The sequence below is a fragment of the Schistocerca cancellata genome, chromosome 4 (genome assembly GCF_023864275.1).
Source record: "Schistocerca cancellata isolate TAMUIC-IGC-003103 chromosome 4, iqSchCanc2.1, whole genome shotgun sequence".
In the NCBI taxonomy this organism is placed as follows: Eukaryota; Metazoa; Arthropoda; class Insecta; order Orthoptera; family Acrididae; genus Schistocerca; species Schistocerca cancellata.
The window spans coordinates 215,588,302-215,606,828 of record NC_064629.1 but is presented as its reverse complement, the minus strand read 5'-3'; the positions used below and the strand labels follow the sequence as shown (position 1 = coordinate 215,606,828).

At 44.5% G+C, this 18,527-nt stretch overlaps 1 protein-coding gene across 1 annotated transcript in view; it reads left to right on the top strand.

Moving 5' to 3' along the window:
* The window catches only part of LOC126184029 (dopamine beta-hydroxylase), a 144,465-nt gene that overhangs the window by 75,900 nt on the left and 50,038 nt on the right, over positions 1-18,527 (top strand). The window contains exon 3 of the mRNA XM_049926386.1: positions 7,068-7,334. Coding sequence (XP_049782343.1) covers positions 7,068-7,334 — 267 coding nt within the window. The remainder of the gene's footprint in view (positions 1-7,067; positions 7,335-18,527) is intronic.

Sequence of the window (18,527 nt, the reverse complement as noted above, 5' to 3'; positions counted from 1 at the left end):
AAACATTGAGCTGCGTGAAAATGAAACTGCAGAGTGAAATTCTCTAGAGATACAGGTGAAATATGTGTACAAAAACGTGTGAAATATGTTAAATACACGTGAAATATACACGACTGGCCATTAAAATTGCTACACCAAGAAGAAATGTAGATGATAAAAGGGTATTCATTGGACAAATATATTATACTAGAACTGACATGTGATTACATTTTCACGCAATTTGGGTGCATAGATCCTGAGAAATCAGTACCCAGAACAACCACCTCTGGCAGTAATAACGGCCTAAATACGCCTGGGCATTGAGTCAAACAGAGCATGGATGGCGTGTACAGGCACAGCTGGCCATGCGGCTTCAACAAATGGTTCAAATGGTTCTGAGCACTATGCGACTTAACTTCTGAGGTCATCAGTCACCTAGAACTTAGAACTAATTAAACTTAACTAAGCTAAAGACATCACACACATCCATGCCCGAGGCAGGATTCGAACCTGCGACCGTAGCGGTCGCTCGGCTCCAGACTGTAGCGTCTAGAACCGCGCGGCCACTCCGGCCGGCCAGCTTCAACACGATACCACACTTCATCAAGAGAAGTGACTGGCGTATTGGGACGAGCCAGTTGCTCGGCCACCATTGACCAGACGTTTTCAGTAGGTGAGAGAACTGGAGAATGTGCTGACCAAGGCAGCAGTCGAACATTTTCTGTATCCAGAAAGGCCCGTACAGGACCTGCAACATGCGGTCGTGCATTATCCTGCTGAAATGTAGGGTTTCGCAGGGATCGAATGAAGGGTAGAGACACGAGTCGTAACACATCTGAAATGTAACTTCCACTGTTCAAAGTGCCGTCAATGCGAACAAGAGGTGACCGAGACGTGTAACCAATGGCACCCCTACCATCACGCTGGGTGATACGCCAGTATGGCGATGACGAATACACGCTTCCAATTTGCGTCCACCGCGGTGTCGCCAGACACGGATGCGACCATCATGATGCTGTAAACAGAACCTGGATTCATCCGAAAAAATGACGTTTTGCCATTCGTGCACCCCGGTTCGTCGTTGAGTACATCATCGCAGGCGCTCCTGTCTGTGATGCAGCGTCAAGGGTAACCGCAGCCATGGTCTCCGAGCTGATAGTCCATGCTGCTGCAAACGTCGTCGAACTGTTCGTGCAGATGGTTGTTGTCTTGCAAACGTCCCCATCTGTTGACTCAGGGATCGAGACGTGGCTGCACGATCCGTTACAGCCATGCGGATAAGATGCCTGTCATCTCGACTGCTAGTGATAAGAGGCCGTTGGGTTCCAGCACGGCGTTCCGTATTACCCTCCTTAACCCACCGATTCCATATTCCATAACAGTCATTGGATCTCGACCAACGCGAGCAGCAATGTCGCAATACGATAAACCGCAATCGCGATAGGCTACAATACGTCCTTTATCAAAGTCGGAAACGTGATGGTATGCATTCCTCCTCCTTACACGAGGCATCGCAGCAACGTTTCACCAGGCAACGCCGGTCAACTGCTGTTTGTGTATGAGAAATCGGTTGGAAACGTTCCTCATGTCAGCACGTTTTAGGTGTCGCCACCGGCGCCAACCTTGTGTGAATGCTCTGAAAAGCTAATCATTTGCATATCACAGCATCTTCTTTCTGTCGGTTAAATTTTGCGTCTGTAGCACGTCATCTTCCTGGTGTAGCAATTTTAATGGCCAGTAGTGTATTTGACATGTGTGTAGGCAGCTAAATCCTCTGGTGTAAACTCATCCTAAAACCCTGGAACGATTTCAACCAAATTTGATACACATATTAGTTACGATCTGGAAAGAAATACTGTGGGCGTAATAAGCGCAATTCTCCTATTGGAGTGAGGGTGATAAAATGGAGAGAGAAGGCGGGAGGAGGAGGTGGACAGACAACGAAGGGGAAGGTCAGATGGACACAGATAAGAGGCAGAGGAGGTGATGGACATACAATCTGATTACAAGCCGCTTGTGAGGAACCGTGTCAAAAACCTTGTGGAAATCTAGCAATACGGAACGAACTTCAGATTCCCTGAAGTTAGCACTCACTACTTCATATAAATAAGGACCCAGTTGTGTTTCACAAGAACGATATTGTCTGAACCGGTGCTGGTTGTGTGTCAATAGATTTTCTTCAAGGTTTTCCATAATACTGGCGCAAAGTACATGCTCCAGAATCCTACTACAAATTGATACCAACGATATGGGTCCATAATTCAGCGGATTACTTCTGTGTGACCTTTCGAATCTTTAGATATGTATCTTTCGTCACGCGAGCGGTTGTATATGGTTTCTAAAAATGGAGCTATTTCATCAGGACACTTCGAAAGGAAGCTGGTTGGTATTCAGTCTCGCCCAGAAGATTTGCCTTTATTAAGTGACTTACGTTACGTCACTACACTGAGGGTATCCATTTCCTAATTACTCATGTTGACGGTTGTTCTTGATTCGAATTCTTGGATATTTGCTGCGTCTTTTTCGGTGAAGAAATTTCGGGAAACTTTGTTTAGTGACTCCACTTTAGTGACATTGTCGTCTGGAGCAGTACTATTGCTGTTGTGCAGTGAAGGTTTTGATTGTGTCTTGCTGGGGTTGCACCACTTTACAGAGTATCAGAAGCTCTTTGAATTGTCTGCCAGATTTCGAGACATTATACCGTTTCAGAAACTACACGGTCCAGTCGCATTAATGTGACCACCGCCTGTGTTCGATTTCAGAGTGAAATAACCGCTCACAGACAGCAGGGGCAGCACTAGCAGTGGAGGGTATATAAAGCACGTCCGGGAGACGTGGAGAACAGTACAGTCGTTGTCGTAATGCGGAAACAGAGCGATTTATCCTGCTTTCAAAAGTGTACGATCATTGGCTTTCGGGCCAAGGGTGGAATCGTTTCCGAAATGGCTAAGTTTGTAAACTGTTAATGGGCAACCGTTGTTAAAGTGGCAAAATGACGCTATCCAAAACCGACTGTGAGGCAATTGTGGTGCACCACAGGACATAGATTGCAGGGGTGGACAACAGCTGCGGAGATGTGTACGGGCGAATAGACATGCAACTGTTGAGCAACTGGCCGCCCAGATGAACCAAGGGGTGACCAACAGTGTCTCCTCAACGACCGTTCAGCGAACGTTGCTGCGTATGGGTCTCAGCAGGCGCCTCGTTCACGCACGCTTGCTGATTGGTGTACATCGGCGACGAAAGCTGGAACTTGCACTCCAATACCGCAGCTGCACCTCCACAAGGTAGCGACAGAGGACAGAGGGCCGTTTCAAATGAATCACGTTTTATGCTCCACTGGACAGAAGGCCGTTGGCGCGTACGGCGTGAAACGTCTGAAAGCAAACACGCGGCAACCATTGTCGGAAGCGTGCAGGCTGGAGAGCATTAACTAGGTGATCTTGTCATTCTGGAAGACGAAATGAATCAACACAAATATGCATCTATCCTAGGGGACCATGTCAACCCCTACATGCGGTTCCTTTTTTCTCGGCATGATAACACCTACCAGTAGGAAAATGCAACGTGCCACACAGCTCCCAGAGTACGTGTGTGGTTTGAAGAGCAGGGGAATAGCTTTACTGTACTCCCCTGGCCACTAAAACTCCCCCGATTTAAACCCAATCGAGAATCTGTGGCACCATCACGATAGGGCTGTTCGCACCCTAGAGCCCCAACCAATAAATCTTCGCAGAAGTCCACGGCACTGGAGCCGGCATGGCTCCACATCCCCGTAAGTGCCTTCCAGAACCTCACGGATTCTCTTCCTCCATGTTTCACAGCAGTCTGCGCTGCTGACAGGTGGTCACATTAGTGTGACTGTACCGCGTGTTACAAGAACCTGACATTTAAGTTTGTGATAAGTTTCGCGCTGCCGTAAGCTATTGCCAGTCTTGGAGATTTTGTGTTCTTTTAAATGTTGGTTAGCAGCCGTAGCCTCGAGGACTTAGAACCAAAAGTTGGAAGAGCTATATCTATTTTGACGGTCTGGTGCCACAAAGCAAAAATGACAATTGCGACTAGCAAGTCCACATACTTGTTATTTGAAGGACAACTTATTAGGAATCCAACTGTTAGGATTAACGGCTCACCAGCTCTTCGGCGCCATGAGGCCCGATATCTAGGTGTAGTCGTCGACAAGAGGTGGAACTATGCATCATATATTGACACCGTAACACAAAGATCATTGTCGTCGTGTGACTAGGGCCTCCCGTCGGGTAGACCGTTCGCCGGGTGCAAGTCTTTTGATTTGACGCCACTTCAGAGACTTGTGCGTCAATGGGGATGAAATGGTGATGTTAGGACAACACAGCACTCAGTCCCTGCGCGGAGAAAATCTCCGACTCAGCCAGGAATCGAACCCGGGCCCTTAGGATTGACATTCTGTCGCGCTGACCACTCAGCTATCGGGGTTGGATACAAATATCATTAGAAACGCTAAATAACGTAATTGGAATTGGCCACAAACGCTTTCATCTTCCACCCGACCTAATTAAATTATATCATAACAGCATCCTAACCTCAATCGTGGGATACGGGTTAGGGGTCTGGGCACACAGGCTCACGAGGGTTATGCCTGCTACGGCCGTAAAGAGGGTGCAGCGAAACATGCTTCTGCACTCGGTAGGGGCATACAGAACAACTCCTGGGGGAGGGGGGGGGGAGGGCACTGCTAGTACTGACGGGGCTCTGTCCCCTTGACATAAAAATCAGAGAACAGGCCGCCTGGTACTGGATGAAGAAGGAGAGGACGGAAAAGATAGTGGAAGTAATGGGGGTATACGTTGGGGATAAGCCTGCAATAAAAAGAAGGGGGGAAGAATTGTGGCAAGAGCAGTGGGACAATGATGAAACGGGGCGAAGAACGTATGAGTTGTTACCACACATTGAGGAGCGATTACAGCTTAAATGTCTCAGACCAACCAGAGGACTGCTGCACTTTTTTACTGGACATGGATCCTACCTAACATACCTATGTCGGTTCGGGAAGCGGGCTACACCTGCGTGTGACTGTGGTGCCGTGCAAAGCACTCCATACCATGTGGTGTATGAGTGCCTCCTCTTCGACGACGTTGCAGAGGAACTTCGACAACAACTTCCTAACCACGACACGCACCATCTGCTCAGGCATGAGAACACCTTTCATGTCCACAAACTTTCAGATGCAATTTACAGTAAAATTCTCAAATAATTTTTACGGAACAATCGATAATACTTCATACCCGAATTAGACTCCTTGCGCGTCTCCTGTTCCGCCGGGACATGAACTTGGCCAGCCACTTCACGGCTGGGATCCGCCATGTCTCTGATTAGGGGGGAGGTGGACACATTTCACCGAACAGCACCGACAATGACAGTATAGATAAGAAATAGGTTAGTTGTAGGATAAGCTACGAAAACCCCTTAGGATAGTTCTGCAGCGATTAACGTCTCCGGCCAGCCCAGTGCCAGGGGCACTCCCACTGGGGTTAGCTCGGTTGGCAAGGCCAACAACAACATAGGTTTGTCGACCGCTGGCAGGTAGTGAACAGTAGTTAGGTATAGATAGTAGCATATACACTACTGGCCATTAAAATTGCTACACCACGAAGACGACGCGCTACAGACGCGACATTTAACCGACAGAAAGAAGATGCTGTGATATGCAAATGATTAGATTTTCAGAGCATTCACACAAGGCTGGCGCCGGTGGCGACACCTACAACGTACTGACATGAGGAAAGTTTCAAACCGATTTCTCATACACAAACAGCAGTTGACCGGCGTTGCCTGGTGAAACGTTGCTGCGATGCCTCATGTAAGGAGGAGAAATGCATACGATCACGTTTCCGACTTTCATAAAGGACGTATTGTAGCCTATCGCGATTGCGGTTTATCGTATCGCGACATTACTGCTCGCGTTGGTCGAGATCCAATGACTGTTAGCAGAATATGGAATCGGTGGGTTAAGGAGGGTAATACGGAACGCCGTGCTGGAACCCAACGGCCTCTTATCACTAGCAGTCGAGATGACAGGCATCTTATCCGCATGGCTGTAAAGGATCGTGCAGTCACGTCTCGATCCCTGAGTCAACAGATGAGGACGTTTGCAAGACAACAACCATCTGCACGAACAGTTCGACGACGTTTGCAGCAGCATGGACTATCAGCTCGGAGACCATGTCTGCGGTTACCCTTGACGCTGCATCACAGACAGGAGCGCCTGCGATGATGTACTCAACGACGAACCGGGGTGCACGAATGGCAAGACGTCATTTTTTCTGATGAATTCAGGTTCTGTTTACAGCATCATGATGGTCGCAACCGTGTCTGGCGACATCGCGGTGGACGCAAATTGGAAGCGTGTATTCGTCATCGCCATACTGGCGTATCACCCAGCGTGATGGTATGGGGTGCCATTGGTTACATGTCTCGGTCACCTCTTGTTCGTATTGATGGCACTTTGAACAGTGGACGTTACATTTCAGATGTGTTACGACCCGTGGCTCTACCCTTCATTCGATCCCTGCGAAACCGTACATTTCAGCAGGATAATGCACGACCGCATGTTGCAGGTCCTGTACGGGCCTTTCTGGATACAGAAAATGTTCGACTGCTGCCCTGGTCAGCACATTCTCCAGATCTCTCACCAATTGAAAACGTCTGGTCAATGGTGGCCGAGCAACTGGCTCGTTACAATACGCCAGTCACTACTCTTGATGAACTGTGGTATCGTGGTGAAGCTGCATGGGCAGCTGTACCTGTACACGCCATCCAAGCTCTGTTTGACTCAATGCCCAGGCGTATTAAGGCCGTTATCACGGCCAGAGGTGGTTGTTCTGGTCACTGATTTCTCAGGACCTATGCACCCAAATTGCGTGAAAATGTAATCGCATGTCAGTTCTAGTATAATATATTTGTCCAATGATTGCCCTTTTATCATCTGCATTTCTTCTTGGTGTAGCAGTTTTAATGGCCAGTAGTGTATTTTGCGAGTGTGTAGAATTCTTGGCACTATATAGTATGGCAGTACTCTGTCAATAAAAGCTTTTGTCGTTGGTGTGCAGGAAGGCACGACGCACGTGGTGTGGGCGAGCGGACGCAGCCGGCTGTTCGCGGTGGCGGGTCTGAACGTGAGCGCCCCCGGCGTGCAGCGCGCCATGCAGCGCGCGCAGCTGCTGCGCAACGAAGCCGCGGCGCCGCGCTTGCCGGCCGACGCCTGGCCGCTGGAGGTGCGCGCCAGCCACGTGCGGGTGCCCAGCTCCGACACCACCTACTGGTGCCACGTGCAGCGCCTGCCCCAGGAGCTGCGCCGCAAGCACCACATTGTACAGGTAATGCGCCCCTGTCAGGAGCGTAGGTATTTTTTTCTTCTCTGGAGGCCTCACGTCAGGTCTGTTGAAGTACAAGATGTTGCTATCTGGTCTTCGGAGGAAACAGTCGGGATACGGTTTAGAATTCACGACGTCGAGGAACATATGGCCCAGTATGCCAATATCGTTTATTTTTGAGAGATGCATAGGGGGCCTGAAAATGGCATAATGTAATGTCGAAACTGGTCTTCTTCTTCTGAGGTTGGTTTGCAGCAGAGCGCCATTCCTCTATTCTGTCTGCCTTCCTCTTCATTTCCACGTATGAGTTACATCCAGCCTCATTCATGATCTGTTGCATGTATGATATCCTCGGTCGCCCCCGCCGATTCCTTCCTTCAATAGCTCCTTCTGCTGTTGTTCCAATGATGTTGTTGTGTCGTAGGATGTGCCCTACAAGTTTGTCTCTTCTTGTTTGAATGTGCCTCCACAGAGATCTGGTTTCCTGTACTCTTCTAAGCACCTCTTCATTTGTTACTTTGTCTCTCCAGCTGATCTTCATCATTCTTCTATTGCACCACATCTCCAGAGCCTCTAGCCGTCTTCTCTCTTCTCTTCCAATTGTCCAAGTTTCACATTCGTATAGGGCCACACTGCAAACGAAACCTTTCATGATACGTTTCCTTATTTTCAGACTGATGTTGTTGCTGGTGAGTAAGTTCCTTCTCCGATTAAATGCAATTTTGGCCTTTTGTATTCTGCTCGCAATTTCTTTCCGGCTTCTACCATCCCTTGTGATTTTGCTTCCCAGGTAAGTAAATTCCTCTTTCACTTCCAGCTCCTCTCTTCCAATTCTCAGAGGTTCATATTCTGCTCCTGTACTGCATACCATCACTTTAGTCTTTTTCTTGTTTAATCTCATTCCATACTGATTGCATAGAATTTTTTCCATAGTTCTGAGGACTTCCTCTAGATCTTCTTTTGTCTCCGTTCAAAAAAAGAAAAAAAAAGGTTCAAATGGCTCTGAGCACTATGGGACTTAACATCTGAGGTCATCTGTTCCCTAGAACTAAGAACTGCTTAAACCTAAGGACATCACACACATCCAAGCCCGAGGCAGGATTCGAACCTGCGACCGTAGCTTTCGCGTGGTTCCAGACTGCAGCGCCTAGAACCGCTCGGCCACACCGGCCGGCTTTTGTCTCCGTGGCTATAGCAATATCATCTGCATAACTTAGATTGTCTATTTCTTGCCCATTAATTTTGATCCCCACCTCAGTAGTTTCTCGAACTTGCTCTATAGCTTCCTGGATGTAAGCATTGAATGTAAGAGGAGAGAGAACACATCCTTGTCTTACCCCTTTTCTAATATTTGCTTCTTGTTCCTGGTGACAGTTCCTAATCACTGCCACCTCACTCTTATAAAAACTGAGTATCACACGGATGTCTTTGTACTTTATTCCACTTTTCCTCAGCACTCTGAACATCTCTTGCCAGATAACGTTATCAGGTTCCTTTTCCATGTCTGGGGCAATATAAGTTGGTTTATTTTTCTGTAATTGCTTTTCGATAACGAGTCTTAGTGCCAGAATCGCCTCTCTTGTTCCCAATCCCCTTCTGAAACCAAACTACAAAAAATGGTTCAAATGGCTCTGAGCACTATGGGACTTAACATCTATGGTCATCAGTCCCCTAGAACTTAGAACTACTTAAACCTAACTAACCTAAGGACAGCACACAACACCCAGGCATCACGAGGCAGAGAAAATCTCTGACCCCGCCGGGAATCGAACCTGTGAACCCGGGCGTGGAAACCAAACTGATCTTCACTCAGCATATCCTCCACCTTCTCTTCAATTCTCTTCAGAACTATTTTTATGAGAATTTTTGATGCATGTGATATTAGGCTTAGAGTTCGGTACTGCTCACATTTTGTAGCTGCTGCCTTCTTTGGTATAGGAGCAACGATATATTGCTGCACCGCTGTTGGCGAATTTCGTTGTTAAATACTAGACCAGCCGTTGCCCCATGTACACAACAGATCAACAGAGATTCTAACGACTGTCGAGCAGTATGCGACGTGGCTCCGTCCTGCTGGAACCACTTGTTTTCGATGCTGAGATCCTTCAGTCTCAGGGTAAAAAGTGTTTCAAGCATATCAACATACCGAGTGGATGTTACTGGTACCGCAATGCCATCCTCACGTTTAAAAAAGTAAGATCCATTGACACAATGACATGATACTGTAACCTTGGCGCTATGTGATGAGCACTCGTGAAACTCTCAAGGGTTTTCCTGTGAGCAGTAACAGAAATTCTGTTTGTTGGCGCATCCGTTAAGGTGGAAGTGGGCTTCGTCTGAAGTCCATATGTTATTAATGACATCCTCGTCGTTTTAGATTCTAATCAACACCCGTTCTCTAAAATCTCTATGCGACACAGCATCAGTTGGATTTAATTGCTGCACAATCTGTAACTTATAGGGGTGGAAGTGTAATTCGTGCTGTATTCTTTGTACGTTTCGTAGCCCAATCTGTAGCGCAGATGCATGTCACTGAACGGAGCGGCGAGGTCCCTTCTCGATGAAAACTCGTACATCTGCAGCGCTGTCTGGGTAACGTACGGTACCGTTCGAACGCCACCTGGAGGCTTCTTTTTCGAGGCTAAACCAGTTTCTTCAAGATTACGCACCCACCTTGTAAGCGCACGAGCAGATCGGGCGCGTTCATGACGTCCTAGCTGGTAATGGTGTCGAAATACCCTTTCCGCAGCAGTCACTTTTTCACCCCGCTTGTAAAACGTTCTTGCAGCTGTAGAACGTTCCGCACACTTCCATTGCTGCTCGTTAACTAAATGGCAACGCGTTCACAGCAACTACGCATCAGTACCGAACACCTGTTGCCACTGCAGCGTTCAAAATTTCCCGTTTCCTTGTGCCACCCTCTACTTTAGCTGTGAATGTAGGCTTTCCCCGCATAAACTACTGACGAAATCCTTTCTGGCTTCCATCCGGATGGCTGCGTAGAAATTCTCTAGAAGATGATGAGAGCGACACTCACAATAACGTTACGAAATTTCAAGACAGCCACTCGGATTGAAGCCCAAGAAAATTGCGTTACCAAGTACTTTAGCATATACTATTTCAAGTCCCTACTGTGTTACGAAATTATTTCCTGTGGCGATACTGCAAAAGTAGATACAGTATATATTTAGCACAAGCGATCAGTAGGACTACTTCACAGTCATGTCACAAAGATCTTCTCAGAGATCTATGGTTGATAATGATGAAACCTGTTTTAGATGACAGGAGATTTACTCAACTGCAATAATAAAAGAAGGAAGGTTAGCGTTTAACGGCCCATAAAAACTTGTGAAAAATATTTGTCTCCCTGTCTATGTTTCTAAGGGGAGTTTTGTATTCCGTCAACAAACTCCCATCATACGTAATGGTATATAACGAAACTTCCTACAAATTCAAAGGAAACTATTAAGAAATACCTTGTTAACCACATCTGCTATAAACTATCTGATTATTTAAATTCATGTGTTGAAAATTCTCGTTAGATCCATGACAAGTAATAACGTTCATTGTAAATGTGCTGTCATTCTTACTGATTTGTTCATGGTGCAGATGACCATTATTGACAAATATTGATTCAGTTATGTAAGTAACAAAAAAATTGATCGGTAACAGCAACCATGTGTTACGACCAAAGATGCAGCACGTTTTTTTGAAAGTAGCAACTTCTCTGCAAATGTAATGTGTTAAATGTTTCTTGAGTAAATACCAAAGTTTATAGTAGTTTAAAGAAGTTAACTATTAAAGCAATTTCTAATAAATTTTTTGTTTGATGTTATATACTGTCACTCGTTCAATGCCTCTAATGAATTTCCATCATAATGGTAGCTGCAGCTTACACATTCATTCATCCATTAGATACATTCCGTGAGAAGTACACTAAATGAACTGATGAATATGAAAACTGATACACCGATATGGATGTACGTAGCGCAAATGGACGTTATGGGACGTATGACATACATGACCAAAACACGAATGATTAGACTTACAGAACTGTACTTGATATCGGACTACGATAATTCAGTGTCATGTGAAGCACCCACGAGCCGGCCGGTGTGGCCGAGCGGTTCTAGGCGCTTCAATCTGGAACCGCGCGACCGCTACGGTGGCAGGTTCGAATCCTGCCTCGGGCATGGATGTGTGTGATATCCTTAGGTTACTTAGGTTTAAGTAGTTCTAAGTTCTAAGGGACTGATGGCCTCAGATATTAAGTCCCATAGTGCTCAGAGCCATTTGAATTTTGAAGCACCCACACGCTGCAGTCAGAGCCTTTAACGTCATTTTATGCAACCAAATAGGGTCTGGATATGTTCCTGAGGAATTTTCGACCCCGCAGTTTGTATATGAGTCCGCAGAACTAAAACAGTGGTTGCTGGAGGTTCGTGACGAACCAGTTGCCGAACAACCACATCCCGACCATGTTAGCTGGGAAACATGTCAGGCGAGCGTAGAATCAGCGGTACATGTTGTTACTGGAGGAAGATTTCCCATTTCTTACAGCATGTCGTCTGCCACGGCCTTGATGAGATACAGCGTATGAAGTTCCAAAATAAGCGGGATTACATCTGGCTCCGAAACCTCCCTAATGTACCCGAGGCGATTTCTGTCGTTCACGTAGCCCACAATAAGTAGGAATGAGATTACATGTTATTTGCAATAGCCTCTTAAACCATCGCACTCGGTATTTCCCCGATATGTCGCTCACCAGTGCTATCTTCCAGAACGTAGTCGCCATGGTAGGATGTCACACGTATGCGCCCATTGTAGTGGGAGAGATTTCAGTGGTATTGATTCGAATAAACTACATTTTGTCAGTGAGCATGCCATCAATTCGTTCATGTACTCATCTGATTCTTACAGTCTGTGCCGTATGTAATTTACAGACAGTGGAAGCTGACTAGCGTGCCACCAGACCAGCTGGCAGCCGACTGAATCGAACTGTCGACGCAGACAAGTCCACATGCATTGCAGTGGTCCAGACTGTTACTACGGGAAGCAATACGGCCTGTTACCGTCATACTCCCAAGACAGCTCTCATCCCGTACTATGGTCCACCAGTCATTACCCGTTCGTCACTGGATTTGATTTTGTTCTCTTCACTGGTTGCACATAGCCACATTGTCGTAGCAGCACATCTATAAGATTCTAAATGCCATAGGAAGACAAGCTCGTTTTACGGGAGCCGGTTATTCTGTCGTGTTCAAACTCACTCATTTGCTGATATTGCACCTTTTGACTTCGATGAGACAGAGTGACGCTTGCTCTGATGTTTCTTCTTCGTTTGACGACTCTTCAGGAGCGGAACTTCATCTACATCTACATCTACATGATTAATCTGCAATTCACAATTAAGTGCCTGGCAAAGGCTTCATCGAACTACCTTTAAGCTATTTCTCTATCGTTTCACTCTCAAATTACGCTCGGCAAAAACCAACACTTAAATCTTTCCGCGAGAGCTCGAATTTCTCTTATTTTATAATGAGGATCATTTCTCCCTTCATAGGTGGGCGCCAATAAAATATTTTGACTTTCAGAGGAGAAAGTTGGTGATTGATATTTCATGAGAAGATCCTGCCGCAACGAAAAACGCCTTTGTTTTGATGGTTGCCATCGCTATTCGCGTATCATATCTGTGGCGCTCTTTCCCCTGTTCCACGATTATACAAAACAAGCTGCCCTTCTTTGAACATTTTGTTAATCCTATCTGTTGCGGGTCCCACAATGAGCTGCAATACTCCACAAGAGGACAGACAAGCGTAGTCTAGGCAGTATCTTTAGTAGCTTAGCGTAAAAACCGCGAGTACTTTTCGCTAACAATGTAGGGCTTCTGCCAAAAAACATCTCTACAATCTTAATCATTTGTTGCTGGTGCGCTTTTGTAAACAGTTAAGATTTTTGTGGGCCATCCCATGAGTGTGTTGCAATTTTCACAAACCATCAGTGCGTATGCAGCTAATTACACTGAACCCACCTATTGATGCTACGTCCACCGTCTACCACAACAGCGGCATCGCTGGCATCATATCGTACAGGTAACGTACACCATTCGCTCTGTCCAGTGCGACCCTCCGGGGTGTGGGGATTCTGCATACATTGATACCCAATGTACAGTACATGGCAGACGCTAATATCGCTGTCTCTACCTCTTCGTTTCACAGAACCACTGTGGAACTGCTACAAGATCAACGAAGAGCTCGTTGTAGTAAGTGAATAACATTAAATACTTTCTACAGGCTGTTTCATAATTCCTGTTACAGCTGCTAGGGTTTGTAGAAAAGGCTTTGCAAAGCTTTCTGAGCAACCCACATCTGGAAATGTATCGCGTGGGTATAAAATAAGTTTGAAAGTTGGATCACTTTCAAAAATCTCACTTCACAGTAGGCCCACAAAGTAAGAAGAGGACTCCGTCGTCAGTCCCTGTAGTGATTATGACATCACGTACCATTTTCGTCCGTTCACAACTAGAAAGGTGATGTTCCACGACGCGCCGCTTTCTCGACTTTGAAGAGGCCATCATTCGACACGTAGAAGACAACCCGACGTCCAGTACTGGAAACATTGCCCATGCCACGTGCTGTTTAGAGCACAGAAGTCAGAGTGAAATTTTATAGTGATCGAATCTTCAAACTTACATTACATCCATCCGGTACATTTCCAGATATGGACTACCTTTCAAAACTTTATCTACTACGTTCTCATCTACAATTCTAAAAGCCTGTAATACGAACTGTAAAACACATTACATAAGAACACGGTAATAACAACATTGTTGTATATGTTTTTACTTCAAATTTCTAATAATGAGTAGAGAATGGGGAATTTTAAAAGAGCTTTCAACTTAGGCTTGAAAATGTCACTTCTCATTAATCACCTTCTGTTCTTGCAAATATATATATATATATATATATATATATATATATATATATATATATATATATATATATACACTGTCTAAAACATTATTTGCAGTACAACCCACACTTTGAGCATATACAGGGTGGTCCATCTGAAGTTTCGGATGAGATTATCTCGAAAACTATACATCGGGTAAAAATAGTGGGTAAGACAAGTTCGTAAGCTCAAAGGGAGACATCAAATGATACTACACGTGACCTCCGTGGGTGGGGCGGGGGGCACCTTTTAGATCTTAAATGGAAACACTCATTTCGTATTGCAGATTCGGATTCTCCATAAAAAAGTAATCAAGTTTTGTCTGAAACATTTTTTTAAACCATTGACAGATGGCACTGAAATCGCGAAAAAGTAAAACTGAAGAAGAACTCTGATTGATTTAGAATTATACGAGAAGGACGCGTCAAATCGATAAAAAATGTGCAGCAATTCCTTCGTTATGCTAAATTGAGCTATTTTTGTAAAAAATGTACTGTATCCTACTTTTAGCGTTACCCAGGAACAACGACATGGACGTAGCAGAATGATGTCCCCATGGGGTGCCTCATTAGTGTAAGTCACCTTACGTCTCACATGTTGGGGTGCTTCATTAGTGTGAGTCCCCTTGCCTCTCACATGTAGGGGTGCTTCATTAACGAAATTAGCAACAAAGATATTGTTCAAAATTATGCCCGTTTGCTTCAATGCATAAAGTCAATCGTCTGCGAAAGTTGTCCACAGTTTTGAGCAGCACATCCCTTGGTATGGCTGCATACGTTCTTCGAATGCGTTGCTCCATATCGTTTCGGATTGTGGGCTGTCTTTCATAAACAATATTTTTTAAATAACCACACAAGGAGAAATCAGGAGATGTTAGGTCTGGTGAACGTGGAGGCCACTGAATTCGTCCGCCGCGTCCTATCCACCGACCAGGGTACCGTAAATTTAAAACGATCCGCGCATTTTTAGCAAAATGGGGAGCTGTTTTATCCTGTTGGAACCACATTCGTTGTCTAGTTTCTAAATCAACATCTTCCATTAGCTCAAACAAATCATCACGGAGAAGTTGTAAATAAGATTTCCCAGTAACATTTCGGTCAAAAGAATACGGTTCTATCAAGTAACCGATTAAAATACCACACCAGACCATTAACGACCTTTTGTGTTGATTGTCAACAGGTCTGTGACAGTGTGGATGTTTCCTTACGCCACCAGAGCCGGAAAGTCATTTACGTACAAGGGCAGTGACGCTCAGCTCACCATCTATGTAATCAGCATTCTCTCCGTAATTAGCTATCAATTGTAATCATCGCTTACTACGACAGGATCGTCGTAGTACAGAATCGGCTGCATGTGACTCGAACAGTTATACTGAACATTATGTCGTGTTAAAAACAATTACACTCTGATGTGAAACTACCATTCTGTAATGAAGTTCTAGATGTTATAAGCGTCAGAGACAGCATCAGTTTCACGTCATCAGTGAGGAAATTACTTGTTTCCAAAGTATTTACCATGTTCAAGTTTTAATAAATTACTAATAGTTTGTGAGCATGTTGTAGTACGCCCTCGACCTTCCCCTGAGCTAGACTTGCTTCAGTACGCCACAGGTAGATTGGTTACCAGATACCAGATAGATGTATGTTCTGTCTTGTGTTCTTTGAATAGATGCAACTGTTTGTTTTGATACATGTGCATATTGTCAACACTGTTTCATGGACATAAGAATCACCAGAACTGTCTAAGTGACCTAATTGATGGTGGTGAATCAACGCCACTTATGGCTTCGATGTCACATTTTTGTGTGCCACAAATAAGCTTTCTAAAAGAACAGAGTATTCTGGAAATATTCACCTATATGGCATCAAAGAATGAATGTATGCTAATTAAACCAAGGTAAGGGTATCACAGGTACTGATGGCGCGCGATACTGTGATTACACAGAGAGTTGCATTTGGCTTTGCAGGAGATTAAAATTATGTGCCTTTAACAAAAGCCTTCCATGTAATTTCAAGCCTATAAATCTGATATGACATCCCTCGCTAATTGTCACTATTGTGAAGATGTAAAATGTTACACCGGCCAGTATTGTACGTCCGACATTGGATGCACTGAGGTTAATTGCATTGTTAGTCATTCCACCAGCTTGCAACCTTGAACAAAAATCAATACACTGCATTATTTACCGTACAGTTTTATTTGTTCTAAACTGCAATATTGTCAGCGAAGAAGAAAAACACGTTTCAGTTGTCGATGTATACTAGAAAAAGAAATGGTTCAGACAGGGAACCCTAAGGAATGTACCACTTATTTCGCAGCTTTATTATTTGCTCGGTATCCTGCTAAAATCTCACAGAGTGTAAGGAAAAATAGTTGTCAATATATCCCTCCAATTTTCCTAACATTCATTATGAGAATTATGCAGTAGAGATATTTTTTGTAGAATACTGGTTCTCTAAATTTATCCACCTTTGATGTAAACCATGCATCACAAAAATTTCGTTGTATATTAGGACACAAATGTAGAACTTGCAAAGAAGTCAACGCTACCACCTGACGACGGACTCAGGCCAGACACTAGTACTGGTACAATAAAATCACTTCAAGAAAATTTGTGGCTGGTTGATGTATTCCCTACAGTGTAATTTACGAAAACAGCTGCGGTCTTCCCCAACCAAAAGGGATAAAATAAAATCGGGTGTTCTTCAATATGCCAACATACCACCGGGAAAGCATAAAGAATTATATCGATCTTTTTTCTTCAAATGATTCCCGATTGATTTCCCTGAGCAGTCATATAATAATATCGTATTGACTGAAGTGATAACTGAAGAGTCCCTTTCTCCGAATGATGTTTTACTGAATTAAAGACATCCATGTTCGTTACATATAACTTATTCTGGGATCAAATAACATTCGCTGGGCTGTGAAGGAGACATGAGACATACAATTTTTTTTTATATTTAAAAAAATATTTGTTTCTGCTCTATTGATTAAGTCCAAGTCTTCGACAAGACGGATCACGCTAAATTATGTCAGTTAGATTAAGCAAATAACTAAACGGTATTTGGCATATACACCATATTATGAAGAATATAGGTGGTTCGGAAATTCCCATTACAAACTTTTAGGACGTGTAGAGGGGTCTGAGTAGATAATATTTTGAACTGGAACCCATGACCGGAAACGTACCGTTTCCGTGCTAAAAGTATTTGGAAACTTGCTGTTAATGCGACTATTTTTACAAGTATTTTATTAGGCCTGATCCAGAAAGTCACTTTTTCTAGAATTCCAGTCATTAATAACCAAAGAAACAAAAAGTAAACTGAATCAGTTTTCACAAAAACTGTTGTTTACAGTACGGCCTCTCCAAATTCGGGCGTGGCGCGTCTCCTTCGAGCCCCACAGTCAGGTCTGCCAAGGTAAAGCTGATGCTTTCTTGAAATCGTTGCGCAATTCTGGCGAAAAGGGTATGCGGTGGAGTCAAACGTTTTGGATAACGATCTTGATAAAGGCGACGAGTAGTTCTTCCATGACCTTAAACTTCGGCATACAGAAATATCATGTCGGTGTACTCTGCAAACGTGTACTCAACCATGTTGCTCTAACGCTCACAGACACGTGAATGAAGCTCGAACCATGTCAAAGAGGTAGGACTGACGTCAAATGACATCAGCCTATCCGACTGCTTTCAAACGGCTATAGCATGGAAACGGTACGTTTCCGGACATGGATTCCAATTCAAAACAATGTCTACTCAGTTCTCTCTACAAAGTATAGAAATCTTAAACGGAAATTTCCGAACATCCTGTATATCATGAAATTTTTAAGAGATTTTACAGTATACAAGGTGCAAATTTTTGCACATCGAGATTTTAACCTGTGACAGCAATAACGGGTCTAACTGTTCTATGAAGACACGTACAGTTTATGTCATTCTATGCAGCTTCAGCTGTGTGCCAGGGTTCAAGATACGTGATCTGGAGAATGTAGTAGCAGTAGCAGTAGATCGAGGTAGATCAGGACACTACAGGCAACATATCGTGTGGTTGTGAGTAAACTAACGGTTTTCCGAATGTTGCAGTGTTGGCTCTCCACATCACAGGACACTGAAACGTCGTAGGTATGTTCATTAATCGATGCACTCCTGGAGTATACTGATAAAAAAAATAGTTCAACTTTCTCCCACCAGGTGAAACTATGGCCCTGCAAGCAGTCACAATGTGAAATGTTTCCTGTTTTTAT